The following is a 27306-nucleotide window of genomic DNA, read 5'->3' as shown; positions in this document are numbered from 1 at the left end:
TTCTGGTCTGTGAAGGAATTAGCCACCTACATATTTTTAGCAATAAAATGAAAATACATATACGGCATTGGTTTCCTGACAGCATTGTTAACACTTAGTCATATTTCCAAATAATACTGAAAATCTGTGGTAGAGATGCAGGGAAGTAACAGTGAGAATAAAATACCTGGCACTGTGTTTAAAGGGCAAATAATTTTAATTTTATTAAGAAGATTTAAATTCACTGCCTAACGGTGGACAGTCTTTAAAGAGACAGATATTGCTTTTAGATTCTTAATAACAGAATACACATCTCAAATCTTCTCCATGGAAGACATCGTAAAGCTTACTATACTTTTTCTTCCTAAAACAGTATTTGTTATTAATAGAATCTCAGGGAACAATAAATCGTTACTATGTTAGCCAAAAGAAAAACAAAATAAAAATAGACCATGAAATAAAGACCCTAATGGTATTTGAGACCCCTCCCCCACCGCCAAAATACACGTCAGATGGAGGCTGGGAAAGCAAAGTAGTATATGAATTAGCAAAAACAAATAAATGAAAGCGTAAAAGTGGTACGACTTTTCTTTCTGGAAAATTCCCTCAATACGTGACTTTTTGTACTTTTCATCTCTTCCATTCACCAGCAAGAGTGATACGGTCCCTGCAGGAGCCGCTTCTCTTCCGCGCGAGGTTGCTCAGCAATAAATCCGTGTGAAATAATAGCTTGCGCTCTTCCTAGTTAGAGCAGTTAATAACTGGTTAAGCGACATCTCCCTCCAATGGCTGTTTTCGTCGCCCCGGCGCAGTGTCTTCGCCTAGTCCCGTCCCTCTCCTTCCCGGCGAGCCCCATCCTCCCGCCCGCGGCCCCGGCCCCGTCCTCGTAGCCCCGCCGCAGTCCGCGCGCCGGGACTCACTGAGGCGGGAGAGGATCAGTTGGCCGGAAGCAGCGCCTGGGGACGGACCGCTGCCGCCGCTCTCCGGAACTCAGGCGTAGACCGAACGCGGCCCGGCGCGCACGGAGTTAACGGCGCCGCGGCGCGAAGAGCGGAGAGGGCGCGAGTCCGCGAGGCCCCCGCCCCGCGCCGTCCCCGCGCCCCGCGTCCCGCGCCCTGCGCCCCGCACCCCGCACCGCGGGCTGACGCCGGACCCGCCGCAGGAAGCGGAAGGCGGGCAGCCGAGCGGCGAGCACTACTCCGCGCCGAGGTCCGGGTGTGTAAGCGCAGCCCGCCAGAGCCGAGCCCAGTATCCAGCCCTCGACCGCGCCGCCAACTCCCAGTCCCCGCTCCGGGTCCCCAGAGCAGTCCAAGCAGGCGAGGGGCGGGATGTTCGCAGCTCCACACCCTGGGCGCTGAGACCAAGCCTGCCGGACAGTGGCATTCCTTTCTTGTGAAGCTTTTTGGCTGTTGGATACACCCATGTGACCTCCCCCCCCCACACCCCGCCAACCTTACACTTTTTGGAATGATGGGGATCTTTTTGGCATATGTTGGATTTGTTTTCTTTTCCGTTTTATATGTACAGCAAGGGCTTTCTTCTCAAGGTAAGTCTGTGCTCACTGGCAAGTATACATTTGCTCGCGGTGTGTGTGTGTGTGTGTGTGTGTGTGTGTGTGTGTGTGTGTCTTTGCGTTCAAAGAACGGCCAGGCAGATGTAGTCAGGTTCTTAGCAAGTAACAATGAATAGTGTTCTGTTTGGCATTTTTCTTTAAAGTTTATTAATAGTAGCCCAGCTAGATTTGAGAGAAAATACAGTTGGTTACTGACAACGAGATGGGTTCCTCGGTGAGCACAAACACAGAGCTATGAGTGTGTGTGTGTGTGTGTGTTCCCTCTATGTGCATGCACAGGGTAACGACTCTTGCATACATTATTTTCGCAAACAGAGCTGAGCATGGGGGTCTCTCCATGGCGAGCCCTCCTCTATGTAGGCAGTATGGGTTTAGAGTTTCCTTTTTCTGTGTCCGTGTGACTTCGGTTGCGTGTGTGTTTATCAAAGGACAGACTCCTCTGAGGACCCATAAAAAGGCACGACTTGCATTACAAGCAGCAGCAGCCTGCTGAATCCAGTTGTTCAGGACTTCGCAGGCTGCAGTGATCATTTCAGCACCATGAACAGATCACATCTCTGCTGCCAGAAGACTGCATCACTTCTGCAGACAGAAATGCCATCAACGGAAAAGTCCTTTTAAGATCAGAATGTCTTCTTAACATCTCTCGTTTCCTCTAAGTATAAATACAGTTCTATTTCAGTAGAGATCATGTTGGGATTTTATAAATTTTTAAAAGAGACACTGATGGCGCCTTGCTTTAAAAAGTGGGGGCAAAGTGCATCCACCCTAAATCGACCCTGCAGCCCCCCAGTCCTCCTCCCCATGAGTACGCATTGTAGCTGTACACTTCCTTAAGCTACAAATCTGTCCTAGACTTTTAAGGAATCATCAGCCTTTCTCAGAGTGTCTCTTAGACAAGATAAGAAAAACCATCCAACGCATTCCGTGTTAGGGAAGTGCCTTTGGGAGAGAGGAAACATATTTTTGTGAGTTTCACCATAGCTCCATGAATCTTGCAAACTAGCAGTATCAAGATTTGTAATGAAAAGGCTAAAAAAAAAGTCTCTAGTGACTTTATAACAATCTTTAATCTGAACCAAGCCCAGGTGTGTGATTCTTACATCCCATGATGTATGACAATTTACAATACAAAAGCTTGTTGGGAACAGATATGAAGGTTAATTTGGAAAGAAAGAAAGAAATATACACAGCTTAAAAAAGTGTGCAACTTGTTTCAATGCTGTAGCCCTCCAATCACAACTGCTAATGTGTTGTGATATATATCAGGAATGTAAATTTTGACAGATAATCGTGGTCTTTTCTCTATTTCATGGAACATCCAGTTAGTCACAGATTGTTCAGAAACCTGGACATAAGAGGCTCTCTTCATGTACCAGCTTGACAGATATGTGTAAAATGTACTTCCCTGAATCCCTCAGTAAGTTTTGGGGAATACTGCAGTCTGACAAAAGGTATTTGTATCTAACTATGAGCAGCCTGGCTAGCAGAGGGGAGTTATTGGAAAGCTTGTTAACCTTTCTATTATCTAGATTTGATCAACAACAAAATGATTTAGGCTTGATACCAAAAATAAGACAAGAAAGAGGCCAAGGAAAACGGTGGAGGGAGCCTCTGGGATATCATAGAGGGTTTGTTTTTTTTTTTTTTAAAGACCCAGGAAAATGTAGTGAGCTCACAAGAGATGCTGTCAAGAGTGGAGTGCGTATTCCAAAAGGGTGCGTTTGTTTTGCAGCAAAATTTACCGAGTTTCCGCGGAATGTGACAGCAACCGAGGGGCAGAATGTGGAGATGTCCTGCGCTTTCCAGAGCGGCTCTGCCTCGGTGTACCTGGAGATCCAGTGGTGGTTCCTGCGGGGGCCGGAGGACCTGGAGCCTGGGGCCGATGTGGCCGGGGCACAGGTAGCAGAGTTGCGTCGCCTGAATTGCCTGCTTCGTGTCCGGCCCACTCACTGACTTAGACTCCTGAGTGTCCAGCCGGAATCTCGGCCAAGATGGTGTTGGGGCGCCCCTGGGAACACCCGTGGCTCACCTGGCGGCAAGGATGACGCCTAGGGATGCCAGGGGTGAACCCTGTCCTGGCGACACCGCGTTAAAACCAAGGGAAAGCAGGTTGTCTAGTCTTTCCCGGTTAAGAACTGGGAATAGACTCCTCCTTTTAGTACTGGACATTGTCAGCAGCCCTAGATGGCACTGCTGCGTCGATACATCCCCGGACACTCGCTATCCCTTCAGTATGGTGGGATGGGGACAAATTCTGTCGGTTTTTCCATCACCCCCACCCCCACCCCCTTGGCGTTCTTACCACCTCTGCCAGACGCAGAGGGAAGGAGCGGGGAGAGAGATGGAGAGGAGGGGGAGACTGAACAGAAGGAGAGACAGAGGAGGGGGATTGGAAGGGGATAGAGGAGGTGGGAAGAGACCGAGGAGGGAGGATGGAGATGGGGAAAGGAGAGACGGGGTGACGGAAAAAAGGGAATGGGGAGTGACGGAGGAACCCCAGTGGAGAGGGGGTGGGGAGGGGAGGAGAGGAGAGGGGGCGGGTAGAGAAACGAGGGTCTGAACAGAGAAGGAGGTAGTTCTGCAAAAGAGGCTGCAGATGTGCGGGGGTGAGTGAAGGTCTGTAGGAGTGACAGCAGGGAATGACAGAATGCAGTCACCGAGATCCCAGGTCTCCCATCCCCCGCAGACTCCCGCACCCCGGGCACTGACCCGAATGCAGCTCCTCGAGTTTGCCAGTCCCAGTCCCCAGAGTCCGAGCACGCCCTCGAAGATTCCTCACCCCCCGCCCCACCCCCAGAGTTCCCTGTCCCCTAATCCCCGCTCCCGCTCCCGAGTCCCCAAGCACAGCCACAGGGATTGGTCCCCTGGTGGGTAGGGCAGCGCCCCTCCCTCCGGGTTTGCGCTGCGGAGGGCTCTGGCTGGGCGAGGTCTGAGCATCCGTATGCCCCGCTCCCCGTTCCTCCCCGTAGGCTGAGCTGCTGCCAGACCGGGACCCTGACGGAGATGGGACCAAGATCAGCGTGAGTGTCAATGCAACTGCTGCACTCGGGCCGGGGCACCAGTTAGTGAATTTCGGTTTTCAAAAATGTTTATACTCACTGTTCCCAATAGAGGAAATTTGCACACGCAGGACAAGAGCCCTCTGGCTCTGTCTTACCTTACCTCACTGGGTACAAACACATTGAAGCAGATTTAGAATTCATACAATAAAATTATTTATCATAATGGTATAAATATTTGAAAAATTACTTGGGAATCATTTTTCACTCAAAGAGGAATGTGACACTTTCTTGCTTTTATTAACTATAACAGTGAAAGGCAGCAATACTAATAATTTATTTATACCAATAATTATCCTTCAATAGCAAGTAAAAGATGAAAATCTTCCCAGGCAGAAAAAAAAATTAAAGCGTCCAACAGGGAGTTGAAGTTGTAATTAAAATAACTCAACTTTAAATGGCATTGGCATTTCTAATGCCAGTGTTCAAAATCGTGTAATATAAGACCAAAAGCCAATATAAATATAAAAGCATTGTTAGAGGAGGTTAACCTGTTGAAAATACAGAGATGTGTTTCTACTCTGCTGGTTATTACTGCTCATAATTGTCTGAAATTAGAAAGAAAATTTACTATACCTCAGAGGAAGCCATCTAGAATCACTTTATACTAATAGAATTATTTAGTTTGTTGATAATTGGTAAACAACTTTCCATTACTAGAAGTATTATGTGTATAAGGAATCTGAAAATCACATTTTAAAAGGAAATTTATTCTGAGGCTATTTTAAGCACATATAAAGTAATAGAATATTGGGGTTACATCATAGTAATGTAAAAATATGCTAATAAAATCAAATTCTCTAATCTAAATATATAATCTCAGCATGGAAGAAAATATCAAAAATAAGATACAAACCAGAAACTCCCAATTTCTTTTCATAAACTCACTGACTTTTTAGATTCTTTCAATTTAATTATTCTTGTATCACAGAATCTGTTGTTTTCCAACAGTGCTAGAAAAGCTTTATTGGTAAGATCAGTAATTAATGTTTTTCCTAAATGTTCATTTATATATACACATATAATTAGATAGATTGTTTATTTCCTATTCATCTTTCATTTTTCACCCATACCCCAATCCTCCAAAGACAGGTGGTAAAGCAGCCTCACACATTTTGAGCTAGAGAAACATGCAGTTAGTTGCATAGTCATGCACACAACTGCTAACAGCATTATCAATGCCCAGAGTTCATACAATCTAGTCAACTGGAAAGAGCTCTAAACACAGAGGTAGAAAGCAGTGTGTTCCCAGTTCACCTGGTATGTGACCTTGAACATAGATCCTAAGCCAGCAGTTAATTTTAATTCCCAGGTGAGTTTTTACAAAATACAGTATGAGCTTTGCCCTGGAAAGATGCAGAGTGTTTCTGCATTAATCCAAATGAGAGTATTTTCTGAACCTCCTCAGATGATTCTAGTGTATAGTCAACATTGACAAGCACTGACCCAAACCCCCTATGCCTCAGTATATTATAAAATGGAATAATAACAATATATAAGCGCTCTGACTACCCCAACATTATCAGGACACCCAGTTGAAAATATATTTGAAACTACTATTTCCCATTAGTTTTACAGTCTTAATAATATTTGTATGTAATTTTCATGTATATAAATGCATACTTACGGTTATGGTTCAGATGTTGAAAACTGTTTATATATACAGTTCTATATGTAAAAACCAGATGAACACTTCCCAGATTTTCTAAATTATTTATGACTGTTTGAAAGTGTAATGCCCAGTACAGGAATAACTTTTTGCCTTCTCACTTCTCTTCTTTGTCTTTTGAAATTAATTTGGAAATTATCCAAATCCAGATCTTGAGTGTCATATGAAGTCCATCGTTGTCAGTCATGGATAATATGATAATATGATGTATATCAAATCTACCTCTTCTGATAAAAATGCTTACAGATCTATTGCATATTATGTAGAATTTTGTATATTATATATTACCATATATATATATTCTTGGTGTTAATCTGGTATAAACAATATCAGAAGTGAGAGTCAGTTTCTATTTTGAAAATCAAAGCAGTGTTTAATTAATGGCATCTCAAGTTCCAACAGCACACAGACCCTGTGGTAGCAGGGGCATGTATTCCGAGTCATAGGATTTCAGGTGATATTCATTTGCTCCCTGAGTCTTGCCACCCCATGACTATAGGTCAGACTGCACCAACAGCTGGAGTAAAAACTTTACTATCCAAGTCTATTTTGCCAGTCTGTTTAGTAATCATCCTGAAGTGGGGATTAAAAGCACATTCCCACTTAAACTCAGCTGTGACCAACAGCATGTTTTTGTGATCTCTCAGAGTGGTAGGTAGCCTACAGTGAAGAAGAGAGGCTTTGTAAACTATGCACGCATTAGGTTCTGCTTCATTCAGTTGAGCTCACCTGGCAGAGGCCAGTCCCCTGATGGGATCATGGTAGAGCTGGTACCAAATGCCAACCATGTGGCTTATGGAATCTGGTTCAGCTGGACTAAACTCATGTTTCCATGATCTTGTGAATCTAGGTGTTAATAGAATAAGATAAATAAGATCTTCTAATTAGACTGCTGAGGAAATAAAAAGCTTTCTGACTGTGGCTGTGAGGCCATTAAGACCTTTTAATTTTCCAACCTTAGCAAGCTCAGGACAAGATATGGAAACCAAATCACTTGATGTAGCACTTTGTTTTTTTTACCTACAATTTTTCAGACAGTGAAAGTCCAAGGCAATGACATCTCTCACAAGCTTCAGATTTCCAAAGTGAGGAAAAAGGATGAAGGCTTATATGAGTGCAGGGTGACCGACGCCAATTATGGAGAGCTTCAGGAACACAAAGCCCAGGCCTACCTAAAAGTCAACGCCAACAGCCACGCCCGGAGGATGCAGGCCTTCGAGGCCTCACCCATGTGGCTGCAGGATATGAAACCTCGCAAGAATGTCTCCGTGGCAGCTCCCAGCAGTATGCACAGCTCTGCCAACCAGCGAGTGCCCTCCACTTCCAGCCCTCAAGAGGTAGCCAAAATCCCCAAACAAAGTCCACAATCAGGTATGGAAACCCATTTTACCACTCACAAACCCTCCACAGGAAGATGGGTCAGTGTAGACAGATTTACGTGTGACGGTTTCTCTAAAATTAGAGAGCAAGTTCAGTTAAAATGAGGATGAGCTATGAGAGCCAGGGGCTGACCTTTCCTGAAGGTGTGAATTGCCCCATTAGTTGCTGGCAGTGCCTCATGTCCAGGGAATCTGAGGGCTGGACTTCTTTTCCTTCTGTATTTACACACTATAAGCACAATAAATCATGTGCATTTGGTTGCATTGTAAATACATGTTCATTTTCTCTACAGATTTATGTGTTGATAATGACCCAAATTAAGAGACTTTCACTTCATCATCATGTAAATGAAAGAGACACACCACATTTTCAGAGACTCATAGCTTTAAGCAGGACCAGTTACCAAGGGCTTCTGTTTTGAAGGAGAAACTTCAGCTGCCTGTGATGAAAGTAATTATGGTAATAGGAGGAAGTAAGGCGGGGTGAAAGGCAGAAAGTGGTACAGTGATAAGGCAGCTCCTGTCAATGTGGCTTCGATGCCAATTTAGAAGCTTAGTCACACATTTCCTAAGTCAGCTGTACAAGTTAAAGCTGTTCTGAATAGCATTAATTTATGCACTGATTCAGCCAATGGAAACTCACTGAAGTTTTAACCTTGGCATGGAATGAGCAGTACCTTACACTACCCTAGACTGTTCTGCATCCTGTTCAAATGCTTGATGCAGTATTATAGGATGAAGGGAGCATAAAATATTGAATTTCTCAGTTTTGAGTTTGTTTCTTTATAGTTTATCATTGAAGAATTATTGATACTACTATTGTAATAGAAAATTATGTTGCTAACATTCAAATTCTTTTTAGCTACTAGATTTTTAAAATTTCATCATTTTATCAGGATGATTTATATATAAATAAACATTTAAATATATTTTTACATTTATATGTAAAAATTAAAAAATATGTACATATATATATATATTTATCAGTCACGTCCAACTCGAGACCTCATGGACTGTAGCCTGCCAGGCTCTTCTGTCCATGGAATATTCCAGGCAAGAATACTGGAGTGGGTTGCTATTTCTTCCCTTTCTCCAGGGGATCTTCCCAGCCCAGGGTTCAAATCTGTGTCTCCTGTGCCTCCTGCATTGGCAGGTAGATTCTTTACCACTGAGACATCTGGGAAGCCCATGTGTGTGCATGTGTATATCTTTAAATACTTATTTATAAACAATATTTTAAAAATAATATATCCCACCCTAGATTCCTCCTTAGGCTTCATATGCTAATGGAGACTATTTGTTGTGAGCTTGACTAAGGGTCCCTGTGATGTAGGTAAGCAGCTATCCCAGCATGTCTTGCTTACGGCACCTTATGCCATGCTGAAAGGAGACAGCTTCTCTGAAGCCATATTTGTGTGACTTTGTCTCATTTTCTTCTTTATCATCTCTTTTGTCCCCCAAAGGAAAAAACCAAGTTAAAAAATATATACACATGTGTACACACACACATATACACACACATGCACACACACACACCTAATGGTAGAAATTTTTTTAGCCATTATTTGGTAAAGATTTTATACTTTTGGAGACATTGTCTTCATCCCTTTCTCACTGTCAAAATAAGAACCTAAATGCTATATGCAAAATTTCAGAGGCCACTCAGCAGACAATTTACAGCCTAACTGATGAGGACTCCAAATCATGGAACTGAAGTTATTAGCCTGCATAGAATATTCCACGCTAGAAATCATAAATCCATTTTGTGGAATCAGATTACTTATCCCAGATGAAGGATTCTAAGCATAGGATAAAAAGTTCTATTTCTAAATTCTTTACATTTTGGATTGAATAATATACTCTAAAAAGATTCATTTTATTTTAATATCTTTTTCTTAGTCTGATTGGTGCTAAGTGGCAAAGGCTATACAAATCTAACAAATTTCAAAGAGAAATCACCACTCATTTTCCACCCATCATCAGCCTCACCCATTGCTTCTTCTAAAGGAACAGGGTGTACTGCTTATGCAAGCCTGTATCCATCCAAAGCTATTTCCATTAAAAATTATCAGCAGTAGCAAAGGTTAATCTGAAACACATTAAAAATTTTCATTTCAATTTTCTTCTATGGTTGAATACTGGAAAATATTTTATATACATTTAACATTTTCTAACTTCTAGTGCAGAAGCTATGGTGGCCCAGCCACTCATTTTATTCATGTGTAAGTCTCTGTGCTTGCACAATTATTGCATAAGATACAGTTTTGGGGTTAAATATCTATATAATCTTTCCTCTAACACCCACATCCTGATTTGTAATTTCGCTTTATGATTTTTCAGGTTATATTCAAATAAAGCTGATTTCAATACCCATGCTTCATTTATTCACTCTCCATCCTTTTGAGAACTTGTATGCCAAGCACAATGATACAAAAATGGAAGACATACTTCCATTCTTCAAAGAGTTAATCGTTTTTATATTTTCATTTGTGAGAAAACAAAATATTTGTAAATTACACTGACCACGCATCTTTGCTTTCCTGTTTTATTAAAGGCAAGATATGATGAAGACAAAATAATTGAAATCTTGCCTTTACAGACCAAGAGTTATATTAGCCTTTTGTTTTTTCACTTGATATAGGAAGGCATGTGTCATCCATGGTGTCTGTGACACTATAATACCAACCTGTTACCAAAAGCTGGGCTGTTGGCCTTTTATTTTCATCACAGTTTTTACTTAGTTGACTGAACTATTTATTTTGAAATACTCAGTTCCTAATTAATACTTCTTTCTGTCAAAGTAGTTCTGTCTCTCTTTGAAGGAAAAGTATTAGCTGAAAATAACTCTGAATATATATTATAACATTCAAATTACTCAATTTTCCTAGAGCAGAAATTTATGTTAAAAATATGGAAAAATAGTCTTTTATTATCTGTATATCACAAAATATATAGCTACTTTACCAGATATTTTTTTCAAAAGCTAATGCACATGTAACTATCCAATTGAGCTGTATCTTTATGGTGTTTATTTTTAATTCTTTTAATTCTACCTATGTTTGATAATCCACAATTAGAACCAAAATACTGAAGAAAAATCATAAAGCAAATAAATAGAACTTGGCTTTTGCAGTTCCTTAGGTTTTTCTCTTCTCCAATCTTTGTAGCCATAACTAACATTTAGAATGTCCTACAGGTGTTCTGAGGGTAACAAGTCCTGATTCTAGCATGAACTGGTTTAGTTCCATCTGCACTGAGAACCAGAGAAGGCAATGGCACCCCACTCCAGTACTCTTGCCTGGAAAATACCATGGACAGAGGAGCCTGGTAGGCTGCAGTCCATGGAGTCTCGAAGAGTCTGACACAACTGAACGACTTCACTTTCACTTTTCACTTTCATGCATTGGAGAAGGAAATGGCAACCCATTCCAGTGTTCTTGCCTGGAGAACCCCAGGGACAGGGGAGTCTGGTGGGCTACCGTCTATGGGGTTGCACAGAGCGGACAGGACTGAAGCGACTTAGCAGCAGCAGCAGCAGCACTGAGAACAGATCCCCAAGTACCTCAATAAACTACATCATTCTCTACTCATTTCTTTCTGTCTCATGGACAACATCTACTTCATACAGAAGCCAAACCTCCCCTCCATCCACCACCACCCCAGTTTCCTACTTTTGTCCTTCCCCACCCGGTCTATACTCTCTTCTATGGATCCCGTCTCCACACACCCCCTTGCCAACAAGCCAATGAAGGTGTGAACGCAGCCTGGCCCAGTCCCACCCCAGCCTGGCAGCTACACCCCTAAAGGTCACACCCACAGCCCCACCCCTCAGCTGCTGGTGTCCTGAACTCCCCTCTGGCCCCTTCAAGTTGACTGTTAGCATTCCCCTTTCTCTCTGTGGACTTCTCCAACTAAATTCCTCTCTTAAATGTAGTTCTTTTCCCATTCTCAGTGTTCCAGTATCATCCATTTCTATGGTTTCAACTACTAAGTTTTCCTCAGAAAATTTCTCAGTCTGTTGCAAAAAAGAGAACCCCTTCCAGGGCCTGAGAGTGGGCTTTTGTCTAACACTCTGAAATGAATTGTCTGAGGAGACACAAGTGCTGACAAAGCAAGAGACTTTATTGGGAAGGGGCACCTGGGTGGAGAGCAGTGAGGTATGAGAACCCAGGAGAAGGTCTGCCACATGACTTGCAGTCTTGGGCTTATGGTAATGGGGTTAGTTGCCGGCTTGTCTGTGGCCAATCATCCTGTTTGGCCCATATTTGGTGACTCGGGGTCCTTGCTGGTGGCTTGCACATCACTCAGCCAAGATGGATTCCAGCGAGGAGGATTCTGGGAGGTGGTAGGACCTCATAGATTTGGCATCAGTTCAGATCAGATCAGTCGCTCAGTCGTGTCCGACTCTTTGTGACCCCATGAATCGCAGCACACCAGGCCTCCCTGTCCATCACCAACTCCTGGAGTTCACTCAGACTTATGTCCATCGAGTCAGTGATGCCATCCAGCCATCTCATCTCTGTCGTCCCCTTCTCCTCCTGTCCCCAATCCCTCCAGCATCAGAGTCTTTTCCAATGAGTCATTTGGCATATGAACTGATATCTCCTCTGTTCTTTTGACCTTTCCCAAATCCTTCCTGTCGGTGGTAGCTTGTTAGTTCCACATTCCTTACCAGAACTTCCGGTTGTAAGATAACTAATACAAGTGATTACTGTTGTGCCTGACCAAGGCAGGTAGTTTTGGTCAGTGGTTCCCCTAACAAATTGACAGTCTGATCCTGACTTCCCTCTGGAGAGCCAGACCAGGGCTCCTGCTGTCCCCATTAACCCCACCACCACCGCCATGTCTGTTCTAGGATCCCTGTGCAGAGCAGAGCCCCTGCACAGTGGTTGACAGCAGCTGTTGACACATGTGCCTCTTGTGCCCACCCTGAGCCTGGACTGGACTGTGACTGCCGTGACAATGAGATAGGAAGGAGTAATACCTCACCAGCCAATTCCAGACCTTTCCTACAAGAGAATAGGCAGCCTCTGCTGTGGCCTTAGAGCCAGCCATTGAGCACCAAGTGCAACTGCCTTGAAACATGGTGCTGACTGAAGGCAGCCAGCCTTTGACTTGAGCCCCAGGTGACCATCCCACAGACCTGTGAGACATAATAATAAATTGTTGTCTTAAGGTACTAGGTTTTAGGGTGGCTTGTTTCATGGCAGTAAATATTTAGATCAGATCCCTAAATATTCAAAAATTGAATTTATTATTTTAGCTTTCTCACCAAAAAAAAAAATATATATATATATATATATTCTTCCTCTGGTGTTCCCCAGTTCTCTTAATAACACCATCACAGGTAATGAGGAAATCTTGAATATGCTCATAATCTCAATATGTGGATCACATCACAATAGAACATAAGTATTAAATAATTATCGTTTCCAAAGCACCATCACAGATTTTCAAGGTCTCATTTCCAAGCTATTTCTCCTGATTTCCTAACCCTCACACATAATCTTCTAAATTGCTCTTTCCTGAATGTTTTCAGATATTTCTTACCTCTGTGACTTTGAAAATGACGTTTTCTTTCCCTCTTTTTGGACTCTACTCAAATGCAGATTCTTTTATAAAACTTTCTCCTGTTGTCTTAGTCAGAATTGGCTGTTTCCTCATTCAGGTCTCCACAGCAACTTATTTACACTTACTTTGAAGTCCTCATTGTATCCTTTTCCCTGGGGCGTTCCTCCTTTCAGTTGTAGAAGTCCCATTTTCTGGGAAACCTGACACACAGACAAAATAGTAGTCACCCTAAAGATGAATTTTCGGCTACAACGATCACCCCTTCTTTTGCCTTCCTGTAAGTGTCTAGGACAAGTGGATGTCTTGTTTGGGGAGAAAAGGAAGAGAGAGAGGGCAGATATAACTTTGCTTTTGTCTTCTTTGTTCTTATATTTGCATAAATCAATTACATTGCCTCTGTTTCAAAAACGATCAAGACTCCTAAACAGTGTTTTTCAAAGTGCAGATGTCCTGTGCCAGACTGACAAGGAAGCTTATTAAAAAGTTCATATCCCAGAACAATTGTCTTGAGTCTAGAAGCAGAAATACCCATTTTTATGTGCAGTTAATTATGAGAATCATTCTCTCTAAAAAGTTCTTATGAGTGAGAGAAAAAAAATCATTATGTACTATGAGATGTGTGTGCATGTGTGTGCAACTAAAAAATACACTTTTAGAAACTGGTCTTCTGTTATTGTTTTCTCCAGTATTGTTTTGGACTTTTGTGAAACTGTTCTCTTCAAGCTGGCACTCATAAGAAAACTGGCCATAGTTAAGGTGTAGTCATGTTTCCATGTGTGGTTGCTCAGCAGGAATACTGATTCTCTGAACTCAGAAATATGATTGTTATGTTTTCAACATGATGTGAACCTGAGCATTGAGAGGCAGCTGCTGCTCCAGCTGCTAGAATCCAAGGGCTCCGGAAGCTCCTCTCTGGCTTACAAATGTAGCAGCTTTCCAAAAGTGGTCAAATAGAGAAATGATCTTAAAACAGATTTCAGAGCTGGTGAGGGGAGGTAGATGAGGGGCTCAGTGTCTTTCTGGAGATTATTTATCTGAGTTAAAATATGAGGAAATGGTGCACGACATCCAGGTAGAGAGCCACATGTATAATCCAGACCTCAATGTTGATTTTGGTTTAATGATCTAACTTGGCTGCTTACACAGGTTAAATTAATTTGATCATTGTAATTCTATCAGTTAAATGGCTGCTATGTAAATCAAGCAGCCATGAATAAGATGAAAAATAGATTTGAGGCAATGCTTTGGATAATACAGGTCAAAGGATCTGCTGGAGCTATGTTTGAGTTTGAATTATGCAGAGTAAGAGTCTGTACTGGCTAAATTCTCCTGTAAACTATATTTAACTTAACTGGTTGAAATTCAGTAACTAGCTGGGTCTGTAAAACCAAGGCTCCATTTTGTGCTGTAAGAGTTTTTTCAATGCATGAACACTTAAGTGTTCTGCAAGGTTCGTTTGTGATTACTAGGGCTCTGTGATTGAGGAGCCATGAAGCAGAATTTGCCAGTGTTTTAAGATCTTGTCACGAATGATTTCATTCTCCTTAAGGTTTCAGGAAGCTGCCAGAGGAGCTTTATCTGGATAGATGACCAAAGGGTTGAGAAGGTGCTGGAAAGACCTCACTCTGTTGGTCAAAATAGAGAGAATTCTCAAGAAAGGCAAGGGCTCCTTCTTCCAAGGAACACTGCTGCCACCTATAGCCTGACAGGTGTATTCATTTCAGCTGCGCGTGCTCAGTTGCTCAGTCGTGTCTGACTGTGAGCCCATGGACTGTAGCCTGCCAGACTCCTCTGTCCATTGGATTTTCCAGCAAGAATACTGGAGTAGGTTGTCATTTCCTATTCCATGGGATCTTCCCGACCCAGGGATCGAACCGGCGTTTCCTGCGTCTCCGTCATTGGCAGGCAGCTTCTTTACATCTGTGCCAAAGAGGCAGAAATCCAGGGGAACATGCTTCTTAGACCAGCTGGTTCTCTCACCAGGGGAGGTGGTGGGCACAGTTATTAGACTGTTCTTGTCTCATGTCCATCACTCACAGCTGCATGTACCTCTGCTTCCTCAGTTATTAAATAGGAATGATCCTCATGGTTTTGAGAATTAAATGAAATTATGTACATAGAGAGCATGTCACTGATCAACTCGCGATAAGTGACAAGTAGTTGGCTGTGTGTAGGTGATGAGCTAAAGAAGGGAGAATGGGTCTTCGTTCCTGACTACCTTTTATTCGTAATTTCAGAGCTTCCTTTTTTTCTTCTGTCACAGTGACGTTAATTAATGATAAATTGTCCACTACATAATCATACCACATTAGCCACCAACTGTCTTGACCAAGGTTATAACTAGATGGTTGACTTTATTGGTTACAAAATAATAAAATTCCAAAGGATTTTTAGGACTTTGAGCTGTGACCTGAATAAGTAATGTGTTTATGGAAGCTGAAGTTATACACACTGTGTGCTATTGTAATTAAATTCAAGCTTTCAGAAAAGACCCTCAGAAATTTTTTTAAATCACAAAATAACTATGGAAAGTGAAAATGAAAGTCTCTGAGTCATGTCCGACTCTTTGCAACCCCACAGGTGCATCTGAAAACATAAACAAGAATATTATTAAAAGCTTTAAAAAGAGAGAAAAGCAAAATGGATTTAGAGCCTTATAATAAGAATGGCATAGTAGTAGTAGATAACATTGTTTCCTAGATACTGTGTTTGTTGAGTGAGCTGCATACAAATCTCCCTGAACCTCAGAGTCTTTATCTGTAAAATTGAGGTAGTGACACATGTGCCCTAAATAACATTTTAGCATTGCGTCATGATATATTTTAAACATCTATCAGATTACCTGGCACATGAGTGAGGTCGTCACTTTTTGGTTCTCTGAAATAACCATGCATAAAGAGGGCAATAAAGCAACATAAATATAAACAGAGAAGGCTCTAAAATAGTAAAATACAATAATATCTTATGTATTAAAATATAATAATTAAAGGTGAATTTATTTAATAAACTTAAAAAAAGAGTACAATTTAGGCTACATATCCAAATGAACTTAAATTAAGAGCTGAGCAGAAAAGAGAAATTTGACACAGGAAGATTAGCATAAAATCAGAGGCCTGACAGTTTAACATTACTAAAGAAAGTTTAAAGTTACAAAATATACAAATGAAAATAACATTGTACTATAAATAATTTAAAACATTTGTTTGATTAAATCAAGTGTAACTAATAAGTGGTGTAACAGACAAGGAAATATTTGTGTCTAACACTCAGGGAAAGAAGGGAAAAATGTCCATTTTAGAAATGCAAATGATTATGTAATCCACTCTAAATGACTTAGAGATATCAAAAGTGATCATGTAATAGCATAGCATAGCAATATTGATAAGCTCAAAGCAAAGATATAAACCTAAATCAGTTCTCCATATGACAGCAATAACCAGATAGAAAATATTTGCAGCATAATATATAATCCTCAATAGTAAAAAGAAAAGGGTATAACATATCTAATTTTTTAAAGGAATAGCAAATAAATAGTGTAAATATAAAAATGATTAGAACACTTTGTTAGAAGAATTTAGGGTTGAATAAATGAGAAAATATGCTGTTTTGGGATGAACAATCTCAGTACTGGAAATATGTCAAGTTTTTCAAAAGCATTTGTAGATTCGTTGCATTCCCAGTCAAATCCATAGTCAATTTTGAAAATTTGACACATGTAATTTGGCAAAGATGTGGCTCAGCTGGTAAAGAATCTGCCTGCAATGTGGGAGACCTGGGTTCGATCCCTGGGTTGGGAGGATCCCCTGGAGAAGGGAAAGGCTACCCACTCCAGTATTCTAGCCTGGAGAATTGCATGGAGTGTATAGTCCATGGGGTTGTAAAGAGTCGGACACAACTGAGCAACTTTCACTTTCACTTAATAATCAATACGTGCCAGGAAGGTTACAGTGACTCAGGTATTCTGCTGTATCATTGCTTGCAGGGTGAATTGATACTTCCTTTCTGGAGGGAAATTGGCAAGAAAGATTGGTCTCAGGGCTTGAGGCTGGCCCTGAGATGATGTTCTGGGAGGAAAATCCAAAGAGCTCAGGAAAGAGGCAGACCCAGATCTGTGAACAGGAATGCATATCACAGAGCTCTGCCCACAATGGGAAATACTCAAAGGACCGATAGGAGAGAAGTGTCCCAGTGAGCATGGCAAAACCATACAATGGATAGGAAGCACCTTCTAGAATCATGTCTTCAAAGAAAGTTTAATGAAATTAGAAAAGAACCAATATATAATATAATGTGAAAAAATACAGGACAAAGAACTTTAAAGTGAAAACATAAAGAATACTAAATTTTAAGTCAATCTGAGATATTCACATAGAAAATAACAAGAAATAATATGAAAATGCCCATCAAATTATCTGATTATTTTGTTTGTATTGATAACATTTGTACACTGATAATTTATTATTTTTGTCATAAGGAAAAGATATTCGAAATTGCCCAAATTTAAAAATAAGCCAGTGTCAGACAGCTCTTGAGAGAGAAAACAAAGAAAATACATTGAACAAATAAACAAAAGCAAAGTAAAAGTTTTGTGTAATTGTGAAGCTTATGACAAAAAAACTCACATGTACACATATGTGTGTATGTATATTAAAAGCACTATGGTGAAAGTGGTGTCCCTAGAAATTGCTAGTAGCATTGAAATTAAGAGCATTATATCTAATTTCCTGGGAGCTGGTTGGAGAATCTGACCATCAAATTATTCTTATTTGTCTAAACATAATGGGTGTTATCTTGATAAATTTATATTGATAAAATAAATCAAGCACATATAAAGTCTTTAAATAAAATTTCATGCAGTTACTTTTCCTCTCTATAATATGACTACCTGAGCCCCCAATTTGGAAGGAGATCAAAGTGATGAGCAGAGGTATGGTCACCAGGGGTGCCAAGGAAAGTCAATACTCTGGGAGATTTTATACATATTAACCGTGTTTTATTTCATATGAATGCTTCAAAAAAGTCTGAGAGAGCATTTCTGTATGAATTCAGAATCCTATCTGCATTAAAAGATCCATATAGGTTAAACTCTCAGTGCTTGAAATAAAGCAAATTGCAAAAGCTAGGGGCACCCTTAGGACACTGTCCTTACAGTAATGTAAGTGTGATGGGATCAGAACTCTGGCCCACAGGCCCTCAGCAAAGCCATCCCACCTTGGCACCAGTTGTCCTCATAGATTATTCTTGAGTTGAATGTGCTTCTTTAAGTGCTCAGACAAACATTTGTTAAGATGCAAATCAGTTTCTAGCCTCAGACAGAACTCCTGAGTAGCAGTCCTTCACCTACTCTCTGAGCAAACAGTGTATTGTATAAACCCTCTCAGTTTCAGTTCCTTAATCAGCAGAATGATTGTGTCAGCCTCCTGGGACCACAGTCAGAGGTAAAGAAATAATAGCTACTATTGTCCTAATCATCACCCTATATGCATCAGGATCAGTTCTTACTTGGATGAATCAATTACAGTGAAAATGTGCTGTTTTGAGATGCACTGTGGTCCTAGCAGGCGGAAGGCAGTTTCACTTTTGTGCCCATTCTTGAGTTGCTGTAGAAAGTAGGAACCCCAAAAGCCTGCTGTAAACAAAAAAGTCTGGGACCTTCTGTTGTGAATGGGGTATCACTCCTGCACCTTGTCACCTAGACCTTTGTGTACATGGGCAGCTGTGCTTGTCTCCCTCAGCTACAAGAGGCCTCATAACTAGAATAGAGGTGTAAATCTGCTCACTAAAGGAAAGCGGGAAAGGAAATTTAAACAGCTGCTGCCAACATGCCTGGGCAAAATAGGCGATTTATGTATTAGGTCAAAATGAAGCACATTTCTTTTAAAAAATGGATCTCTATAAGAAATTGGCACTAGTTCCATAGGAATCTAATAAAAAGATACTCTTTTCAAAAAATTATAGGATAAAATCATCCTATTATTTGACCCTTCCCCTTAAGTCGTGGTTTAGTATGTGAAAACCTGAATAAAAATTGCATTAAAAGATAGCTCAAATTTTCTCACAGCTACTTTCATATCGTAAAGCTGACACCTATAATAAAAAAGAGGTTAGTCAAGGCCTGTCTGTAACCTAGGCCTCTTCACAGGCAAAACAGTTATTTCAGTGTTGCTTCTTTTATTTTTGGAAAATTTCCATTTTAAGTTTGTTCATGGGATAAGCATCACTAATATTCACTTTGAGAAAATTAAGATTCTGGAGCCAGATCAGAGAGCCACAGCAGGACATAAGTTGTGTCCTTTCTCTTTTCTTGCTCCTTTTAATCCCACTAGATACTCAAACAAGAAGAAGAACCCATGAGGATTATACCTAAATCTGTAGATCGGTGCCCTGAATTGCGACTCTTCCCCATATCAAAACCAAGAGTTGTCCTCACATAGGAAATTAATCCATCAAGACAATCCCAGCCCAGAGAAAGAGGATATTTAAAGAGCTGGCAAGATTTAGATGTGATAAATTATCTAGATAGTTGTCTCAATGTTCTACTTACTTCTCTGAATTAAATATCCATATCCCATATCTTTCCTGGTGGCCAGAAACTTTGGTTGTCTTTCTCTTCCCACCACTAATGGTGGTACTTTGAACATCAACTTAACTTTTCCTGGTTCCAGGCTATCAAATTTAGATTAAAAGTATAGAAAAGAGGTCATAGAAAGAAGAGGAGATGTAAGAATAAGGGTGGGACCACATCTCATTCAAATATTTAAATTAATTTGGAGGAAACTTTAAGATCTAAAAGACTATAATAGAAAATTTCAAAATAATATTATATCATCAGACATTTGGCATACTGTATGGCACAAAACAAACTTTATTAATGTTTAGGAAAACAAAGAAGCTGATGTTTTCATATCCAATACTTATCAGTTCAGTCTTAGGGAAAGTTTATGTTTTTCCCTAAAGCCAGTTGTATTTTCTCTGAAAAGATTATTGTACATTTAAATAATAGCTTCACATCTTAATCTAATATGTGGAGGCAGTGAGGCAAGGTTGCAATGCCTGAGGGGGTTTCAGAAAAAAGCGCATCCAGACTGTGAGTTGATCTGACTGCACTGCTGTGCCCTCCTTTCTGTGCCTTTGTTTAATTATCTATTAACTGTGTAACCTAGATTGAGTTATTATATGCCACTGAATTACATTTTCCTAATCTGTGTGTTCACTGTATGGGCCTAATGAGAGGATAAACTAAGACAATATTTGTATGTCACATGTATATGTATTCCCTGACACATGGTAGGAGCTGAATCTTCCAGTTTGCTGCGAAGGAGAGGATGCTGCTTTGTTCAATCTGCCCAGTGTCTTCCACTCTCATGGCTGTAGATGGAGAGGGGTGAAAAAAAAAAAGGCAGTTCAGAAGGAACCATCTAAAAAGGAAGGTGCAAAAAGGGAGCCAAGTCCTTCCATCTGGCAAACAGATGAGGGCCAGGCAGGCTTTCCAGTTCAGACGCTGTGCTGAGTTAATCAAGGCAGGAGGAAGGCAGTGACTGAAAATGTGGGTAAATGGTTCCTTCTCCACCTGATCCCCAAGGATTCCAAGGTCGCGACTCCGTGTTGTTGTGATAGGTTCTTATTTTGTCTTGTTTCTTATAAAAGAAGTAGATGGAATTTTCTGTTATTCTCTGAAATAATTGTTATGCATAGTGAAGATAAAATATCTGAAGCTTTTTTCTTTCCTATTTCTCATTGGCCAAACTCATTTGTCACAGACACGGTCTTGGGCAGCGGTCTTGTTTATCCACATCCCAGTGAGGGCAGTGTGATGCGCTATCACCAGAAACAAAAAGGACTGAAGAAGAAAGCTAAATTTTGCCTGTACTCATGAGACTTCTAAGAAGCCTTCTTAGACTTTTCCATTTACAAAATGGAGCAAATCCCTCTTCACCCTACCTTACAAAGGCATGAGAAATTGCACCTGAGAGAGCACTGAGGAATCTTTAAACATAAAAACAAATGAAAGGCATCATTATTGCACTGAAGTCAAAGGACATCATGAAATCACATTCTGAATCAGAGAAAAATCTTCAGATTCTGTTAGACTGCTCCTCATCGAAGCATGTTATCTGCACATTTTCTAGCCATAATTTAGATAATAGCATCTCCCTTTCTTCTTTACAGGGTATTTTGTGGTGGAGGCAAAAGTTTAAAGACTCAAGGCATTGCTTTACAATTTGAGAATATTAAAAAAATTCCTAAAATTTTATCCTTGCCTTTAATGAGTTTATAGTGTAATCAGTGGGGTAAGATACAAATATAATGAGTTATAAGTCAATGTGAGCCCTGTTAAGGCCATAAGAGAGGCAAAACCAGAATCACCAGGAAGATTAGAGGAGAAAGAGCTTACAGCTGCTCAATGGGAACAGACACAGCAGAATACAGGTTATCTGAGGGGAAGAGTTGCTTAAATGAATGATCATTTTTAGGGAAAAACAGATCATCTTAGCTTGGTTTGAGCACAGAGCGAAAGGAAACCAAATAAAGCAAAACAGATGACCTAATACAATTTCTGGCCTCCTCATGAGAAAACATATATAAAACAATAAAATGCAAACAATTGTTATGCTCATTTTAGGAAACATCAAAGAAATAAATACATTTTTTGAGATTTCAGTAGTGAGTGGCTGCAGAGGAAATTAGAAGTCAGGGCTCCTGATTGCAATCCTGAATCTCATCATTCCAAAACAATAACAACAATAGAGCATGAGTAGCCAAAGTTTGCACTTTATAAAAAAAGTATTGTTTTTTTAATTTTCTTTAGAATAAACCATAGCATGTTTGATAAGACAATAATGTTATATTCAGAATGTGTGCTTGTGTGTGATAAGTTGTTTTAGTTGTGGCTGACTCTTTGGGACCATAGCTTTCCAGGCTCCTCTGTCCATGGGATTTTCCAGGCACTGGAGTGTGTTGCCATGTCCTCCTCCAGGGGCTCTTCCCCATCTAAGGATTGAACCCAGATCTCTTACGTCTCCTGCATTGGCTTTACCGCTAGTGCCACTTGGGAAGCCCTATATATTCAGAATAGTGTGCATCTAAATGAAATTGACTATGATGATTATTTTTTAAAATTACATAGGACACAGTATATCATTTTTGAGTCTCAGATTTCACTGTTGAAATCTTTGGGGTTACAAAGATGAATAAGCACATATACCTTCTTTCCAGACATGAATAAAACCTTTAGAAAGAAGAGAGAAACAATCTGTGATTTGATGACAGAACAGATTTGTTCTAGAATTTACTGTATGGGGAAAAAAAACATAATTGGCTTGACAGAAATAGATTTCACTTAATGAACAATATGCTAGTAATGCAAGTGCCTAAAGTGGATGAATGATTACAATCTGAAAAAAATGTTATGTGTTGCAGTGGTTTATTGCATATCTGATGGCAATTCAAAATATTAACCTTAACATATTCTGTACAGTATATAATTGGGTTTGTTTGCAGTTATACTGCCCATGTAAATTTTGTTTTAATTTGCACATACTGGACACAGTATAATAGAAAATGTTGTGTCAGAATGGCAGCTGTTCCCTTCAAATCTCATCATTCTCAGGAATGATGGACATCTCCTGTGAAGGGTTGATTAGTTGAGAAAAGAGGCACATAATTCACAGTTTCAGCAAGTTTGAGCCAATCTGCAATGCTTATACTGAAAAGGAAACATTTCACAAAATACCATTTTTGAAGAATTAATCATTTTCCTTGGTTTTATTGTTTTTAGCATTTTTAAACCTTTATTCAGTATCATACATACTTTGTGTCAAATACTACTGGCAATTTAAGGAGTCATGTAATCATTTTGTTTCTTTCTTTCTTTTAATTACATGAATTTCTTTCTTTTAATTAAATGAATTCCTGTCAAAGAGTCTCCCTTCAAAGATAACAAGGGCACATATTTAATTTTGGCTCTGATGCAAGTGATTCTACATGGATTGTATCTATTTTCCTTGTATAATCTTTATATTTAGAGCCACACGTGGACTGTACCTTTACTTTTGCATTTTTAACATTTGTCACCCAGCTTGAGTGAAGCAACATGCTCCAGAGACCCACCACTGACCTTGGGTTTTGAGTCATAGATTTCTGTGTTAAGTACATGACTCACCGCCTAAACAAAGGCAAATCAATGGTGACACTTAAGTAACCTAACTAGAAACATTAATGTGAGTCTGCTAAACCACCCCTTTAGAACCCTAAATATTTACTCTACAGTAACTTTTTGAGAGTGTGTGCTTTCACCTTAATTTCTATCACTACCAATGTGGAGCTGAAATATTCAAAAGATTGAATTTGCCTACCTTCACTCCCTTCAAACCCTTTTAACTTTTCTTGAATTAAAATAAAGGAAGAAAGAAAAGGAATGCTTTAAGGTCCATCACATTTTTGTTTTCTTATCAATAATGATAATTACTAGTAAAGGTATATCATTTACATTCATGGATAAAATATGTGAAGAAAAATGCAAAAGGACAATTTCATTCCCTCCCTTATGTAGTCTCAGAGAGCTGTCAAACATGTCCAGTTCTTGATAGTGCTAAATTTTCTTCAGATTTTAAGGATAAAAAGTTGAAAAAGCTCTTCCTCTAAAAGCAGATGCCCAAATGCACACGCTCCAGAACCTGTTCTCCTTGCCCTTGAGAAGCCTGCTGCCCTTGGTTTGGTTTTCACCTCCTGTGGTTTTACGCTTGCAGTGGTAGAACAGGGGATGTGTTTTTAGACACCCATTTAGGAACAACCAAATAACTATAGGGAATAATCCTCATAGAATTGCTTGAGAAAAAAAGTATCTGCATTTGTTCCTCTCAGTGTTCCCAACCATGAAATGGCATGGTTTGAAAACAGACAAAGCAAACAAGACCACTTCCTGGGACTGAAATACTTTGTATGTGTTGTTATTTGCAGTGCATGCCAAGACATTCATGGGCACCAGAGCCAAGCTGGCGAGCTAATTAAATATATATATGTATGTGTTTAAAACAGCCTAATAAGGAGCATTGGAAATCTTCGAGATGAGCGAATATCTTATAACTTCTTCCGCAGGTGCGAGGATAGCTACAAGCCATGGACTTTCTGTCCTGCTTCTTGTCTGTGGCTTTGTGAAGGGTGCTTTGCTTTAGTCTAAAGTGCTGACTTTTTTCCAATATCACTTTCTCTTCTTAAAGCAAAGAGCAAATCGCCTGTAAAATCTACGGAGCGGACAGCAAAGTTGACCCTAAACTCCAAGCACCACTCTGCACCCACTGTACTCTAATTACCTACACAAGGAGCGCCTGCTTTCCGAAGCATAAACGAAGAGGCTATCTCATGCTTTGTTCATAACATTTTCTTGGGCAAATCACTGATCTTTTATTTCAAGAGAATTAGTGTGAAGTGATAGAACATTTTCTAATAGCAAGATCTATATTTTTCCTTTTCTTTCGGCTACTCAAAGCATCATCTCATTGACTGCTCAGGGGTTGGCCTGACCGTCCTCGGTATAGTGAATATTTACCACAGACACCACTGATTTCCTGCTAAAGACCCATTATCTGCAGAAAGTAAGCAGAGATCAAAAAGCTACAGAACATAAACTATCATCAAACAAAACTCCTGGCTGGGGGCAAGAACAAAACTTTCAACACTGCAAGTCAACAACATTATTTTAAATAAGAAATAATAATTTAAATAAGAAATAAAAATTTTAAATAAATAATAAGAGAATTTTTTTTTAAATTTTCCCCCTTTTCTTGGGCTTGTCTCCTTTTTCTTGATTGTAGTTCTTATTCCATGCTGGCAAATGCTGATTATGGCCAATCCCTGTAAATCCTGGGAGGTTTATATGAAGACATTTTAAGCATTATATATTTCAGTGCATTTTAAGTCATTTTGCAATTCTTGTATACACAAATGACAAATTCTGTAATTGCTTATAGTATGTGTGATACAACTTCAAAGTAGATAGACTCTGAGCCTCATGCAAGCTGATTTTTATCATTCTCTATATAAATATATACAAATAAATATCTATATGTTGGACCATCAACTAACTTTCTTTTTGGATAAAACATTTGTTTTTCACTTACAATTCCTATATAGTGGGTATTTTGTAATGCATTGTTTCATTTCCACAGGCTTGACAGTTGCAGGTGGCTTCTGTTGCCCCCTGCTTCCTTCTGGAAAATGCATATTCAAAATTGTATTGGTCTCTGATAAATGAATTAATTTTGTTATGTGTATGCTGTGTTGGAATTTGCTATGTTCCTTTATATAAGGTGTTTATTGGGGTTTGAGGATCTTTTGACTGAGAATCTACGTGCTCTCGTTTTGACAGCCATTCCTGTATCATCATCATTTTTGTCAAAAAGCAATGTTGTTTCTATAAAATTTGCCTGGGAAGGGGATATGGGGAAGGTGAAGTGGTCATCATGAGTCCCTAAATTCATGAAAGAACACTTTTTGCTATGGCTAAAAAAATGTTGCTTCCTTTGATATGTATGAATTTTTCTAGCTTTGTTATTCTGTTACTTGCTAATTATATTTTAATGTCTGCTAATTAAAATTAAAATTTGGTTGTTGGCTAAATATAGTATGCAAAAGGTGACTACAAATTCCCAACTAAAGAAGATAATGTGTTCGGTTTTCACTAGTTAAGTGAATTATAATTTTAAATATTTCATTCTTATTTTGGGGTTTATGACTATTTTATTTGGAACCTATTTTCTACTCTGGCAAAGAATGATAGGCAGAACTAGCATTGTGTTCCATATACACTATGGAATAGATATGGTTGAGTTAGAAATTACCTGAGTTTTCCTTCCAGAGAGATTCTTCCATTTTCATTCATAACAAACCAGAAGATCATCTCTATAAGACCAGCAGCACCAAGCCTAAGGTCCTAGACTGGAGCCTGAAGCAATGAATACCTCTGCTTTTCAAAGGTAAATGCATTGATTTTCTGCAATTCAGTTACAAGCAAGGTGATATTTTCATAATATCCTTAACATTATCTTCTGAGAAATTATGTTTCATGCTAAATCTTTTATTGACATTTTTTGTTCACTTGGCTTATTATTTCAGTCTAATGAGAAAAAATAAAAGATTTGGTTGCACTATTTTATTAACTTAGAAATTTATTTTCTTTCAAGGTAAATGCTTAAAATGCATAAAATAACAAGATAAATATTATTTATTAAGTCTATCTGGACTTTAAAGTTTGTATACATTCAAGCATAAATAAGTATACATTTTCAAATTCAGTCAGACTGGGAAAATCCACCATGTAATTTACTTTACACAAAGTTCAGGTCATGAGATTGATCAGTTCTAAGGCAAGATGGACATGTATCTGTATCAGTGATCTTCACCATGCTCACTTGTAATAAAGAACATTATGCTGGTTGGAAAAACTCTCGTTACACTCATTGCATGAGGGTACAAAATAACAGTTCTTTGTCAGTATGCTACCAAGAGTCTGACTTACTGACTTCTTTGAGCAAGAACATGGCATACAATCTATTTCTCCAAGCTGGAAATTTTAATGTGAATCTTAAATATTGGAACAAAAACTATAACAAAGAGATGTCTAGTTTTACCATATACTGTGTCCCTCTGGGACTAATTACTTGGTATGTAACTATGACTATAGAAGCAAATAAAGATTGAAAAATAAGTTATTTGACTTTCTCGACCTTGACATCCAAGGTTATATGATAAATATTTTTATAAGAATAAGTCACAAAAAGCTCAAATTGCTTACATGAATTTAAGTCAAATTCTTGAATTCTTTCTTAAAGATTTACAAACCGCTTACAAAAGAGGCAATGCAAATGAAAATGCTGGAACATAAAATAAGCAAAAATCATCTAAGGCAGGAGCTCTTAATCTGAGTTAGTAAATAAAATTAGCAGAGTCCATGAACCCACTGAAATTATGTGCATATTTTTGCACATGTGTATTTGTTTAATGGAGATTGTCCTTCACATTCATTGATTCTGAAAGTGATTAGATTATGATTTGCTGACCTAAAAGTAAGGTTGG

General features: G+C 39.4%; 1 protein-coding gene across 7 annotated transcripts; it reads left to right on the top strand.

The window, feature by feature from the left end:
- The first annotated feature begins 1112 nt into the window (after positions 1-1112).
- VSTM2A (V-set and transmembrane domain containing 2A) lies at positions 1113-26938 on the top strand. Of its 7 annotated transcripts, XM_061413307.1 has the most exons (6): positions 1113-1194; positions 1507-1525; positions 3288-3454; positions 4525-4575; positions 7318-7654; positions 20994-24186. In XM_061413307.1, exons 3-6 carry the CDS (start codon positions 3344-3346, stop codon positions 21107-21109), a joined length of 615 nt encoding a protein of 204 aa, XP_061269291.1. In that variant the 5' UTR covers positions 1113-1194; positions 1507-1525; positions 3288-3343; the 3' UTR covers positions 21110-24186. The 7 variants fall into 7 exon arrangements, with proteins under 7 accessions (XP_061269291.1, XP_061269286.1, XP_061269288.1 ...); XM_061413302.1 differs by lacking the exons at positions 1113-1194; positions 20994-24186 and adding an exon at positions 24453-26938 and having other exon boundaries at positions 1443-1525; XM_061413304.1 differs by lacking the exons at positions 1113-1194; positions 20994-24186 and adding an exon at positions 24331-26938 and having other exon boundaries at positions 1443-1525.
- The last annotated feature ends 368 nt before the right edge of the window (positions 26939-27306 follow it).

This window comes from Bos javanicus, chromosome 4 (genome assembly GCF_032452875.1).
Source record: "Bos javanicus breed banteng chromosome 4, ARS-OSU_banteng_1.0, whole genome shotgun sequence".
In the NCBI taxonomy this organism is placed as follows: Eukaryota; Metazoa; Chordata; class Mammalia; order Artiodactyla; family Bovidae; genus Bos; species Bos javanicus.
Note: the sequence above shows the minus strand (reverse complement) of the source record. Positions and strands in the feature narration are given on the sequence as shown.

Coding starts and splice junctions, on each gene's coding strand:
- VSTM2A (XM_061413301.1), top strand. CDS start 1,447: ATGATGGGGATCTTTTTGGCATATGTTGGATTTGTTTTCTTTTCCGTT. Junction 1,526..3,287: donor GCAAGGGCTTTCTTCTCAAG/GTAAGTCTGTGC, acceptor TTTGTTTTGCAG/CAAAATTTACCGAGTTTCCG. Junction 4,576..7,317: donor GAGATGGGACCAAGATCAGC/GTGAGTGTCAAT, acceptor ACAATTTTTCAG/ACAGTGAAAGTCCAAGGCAA.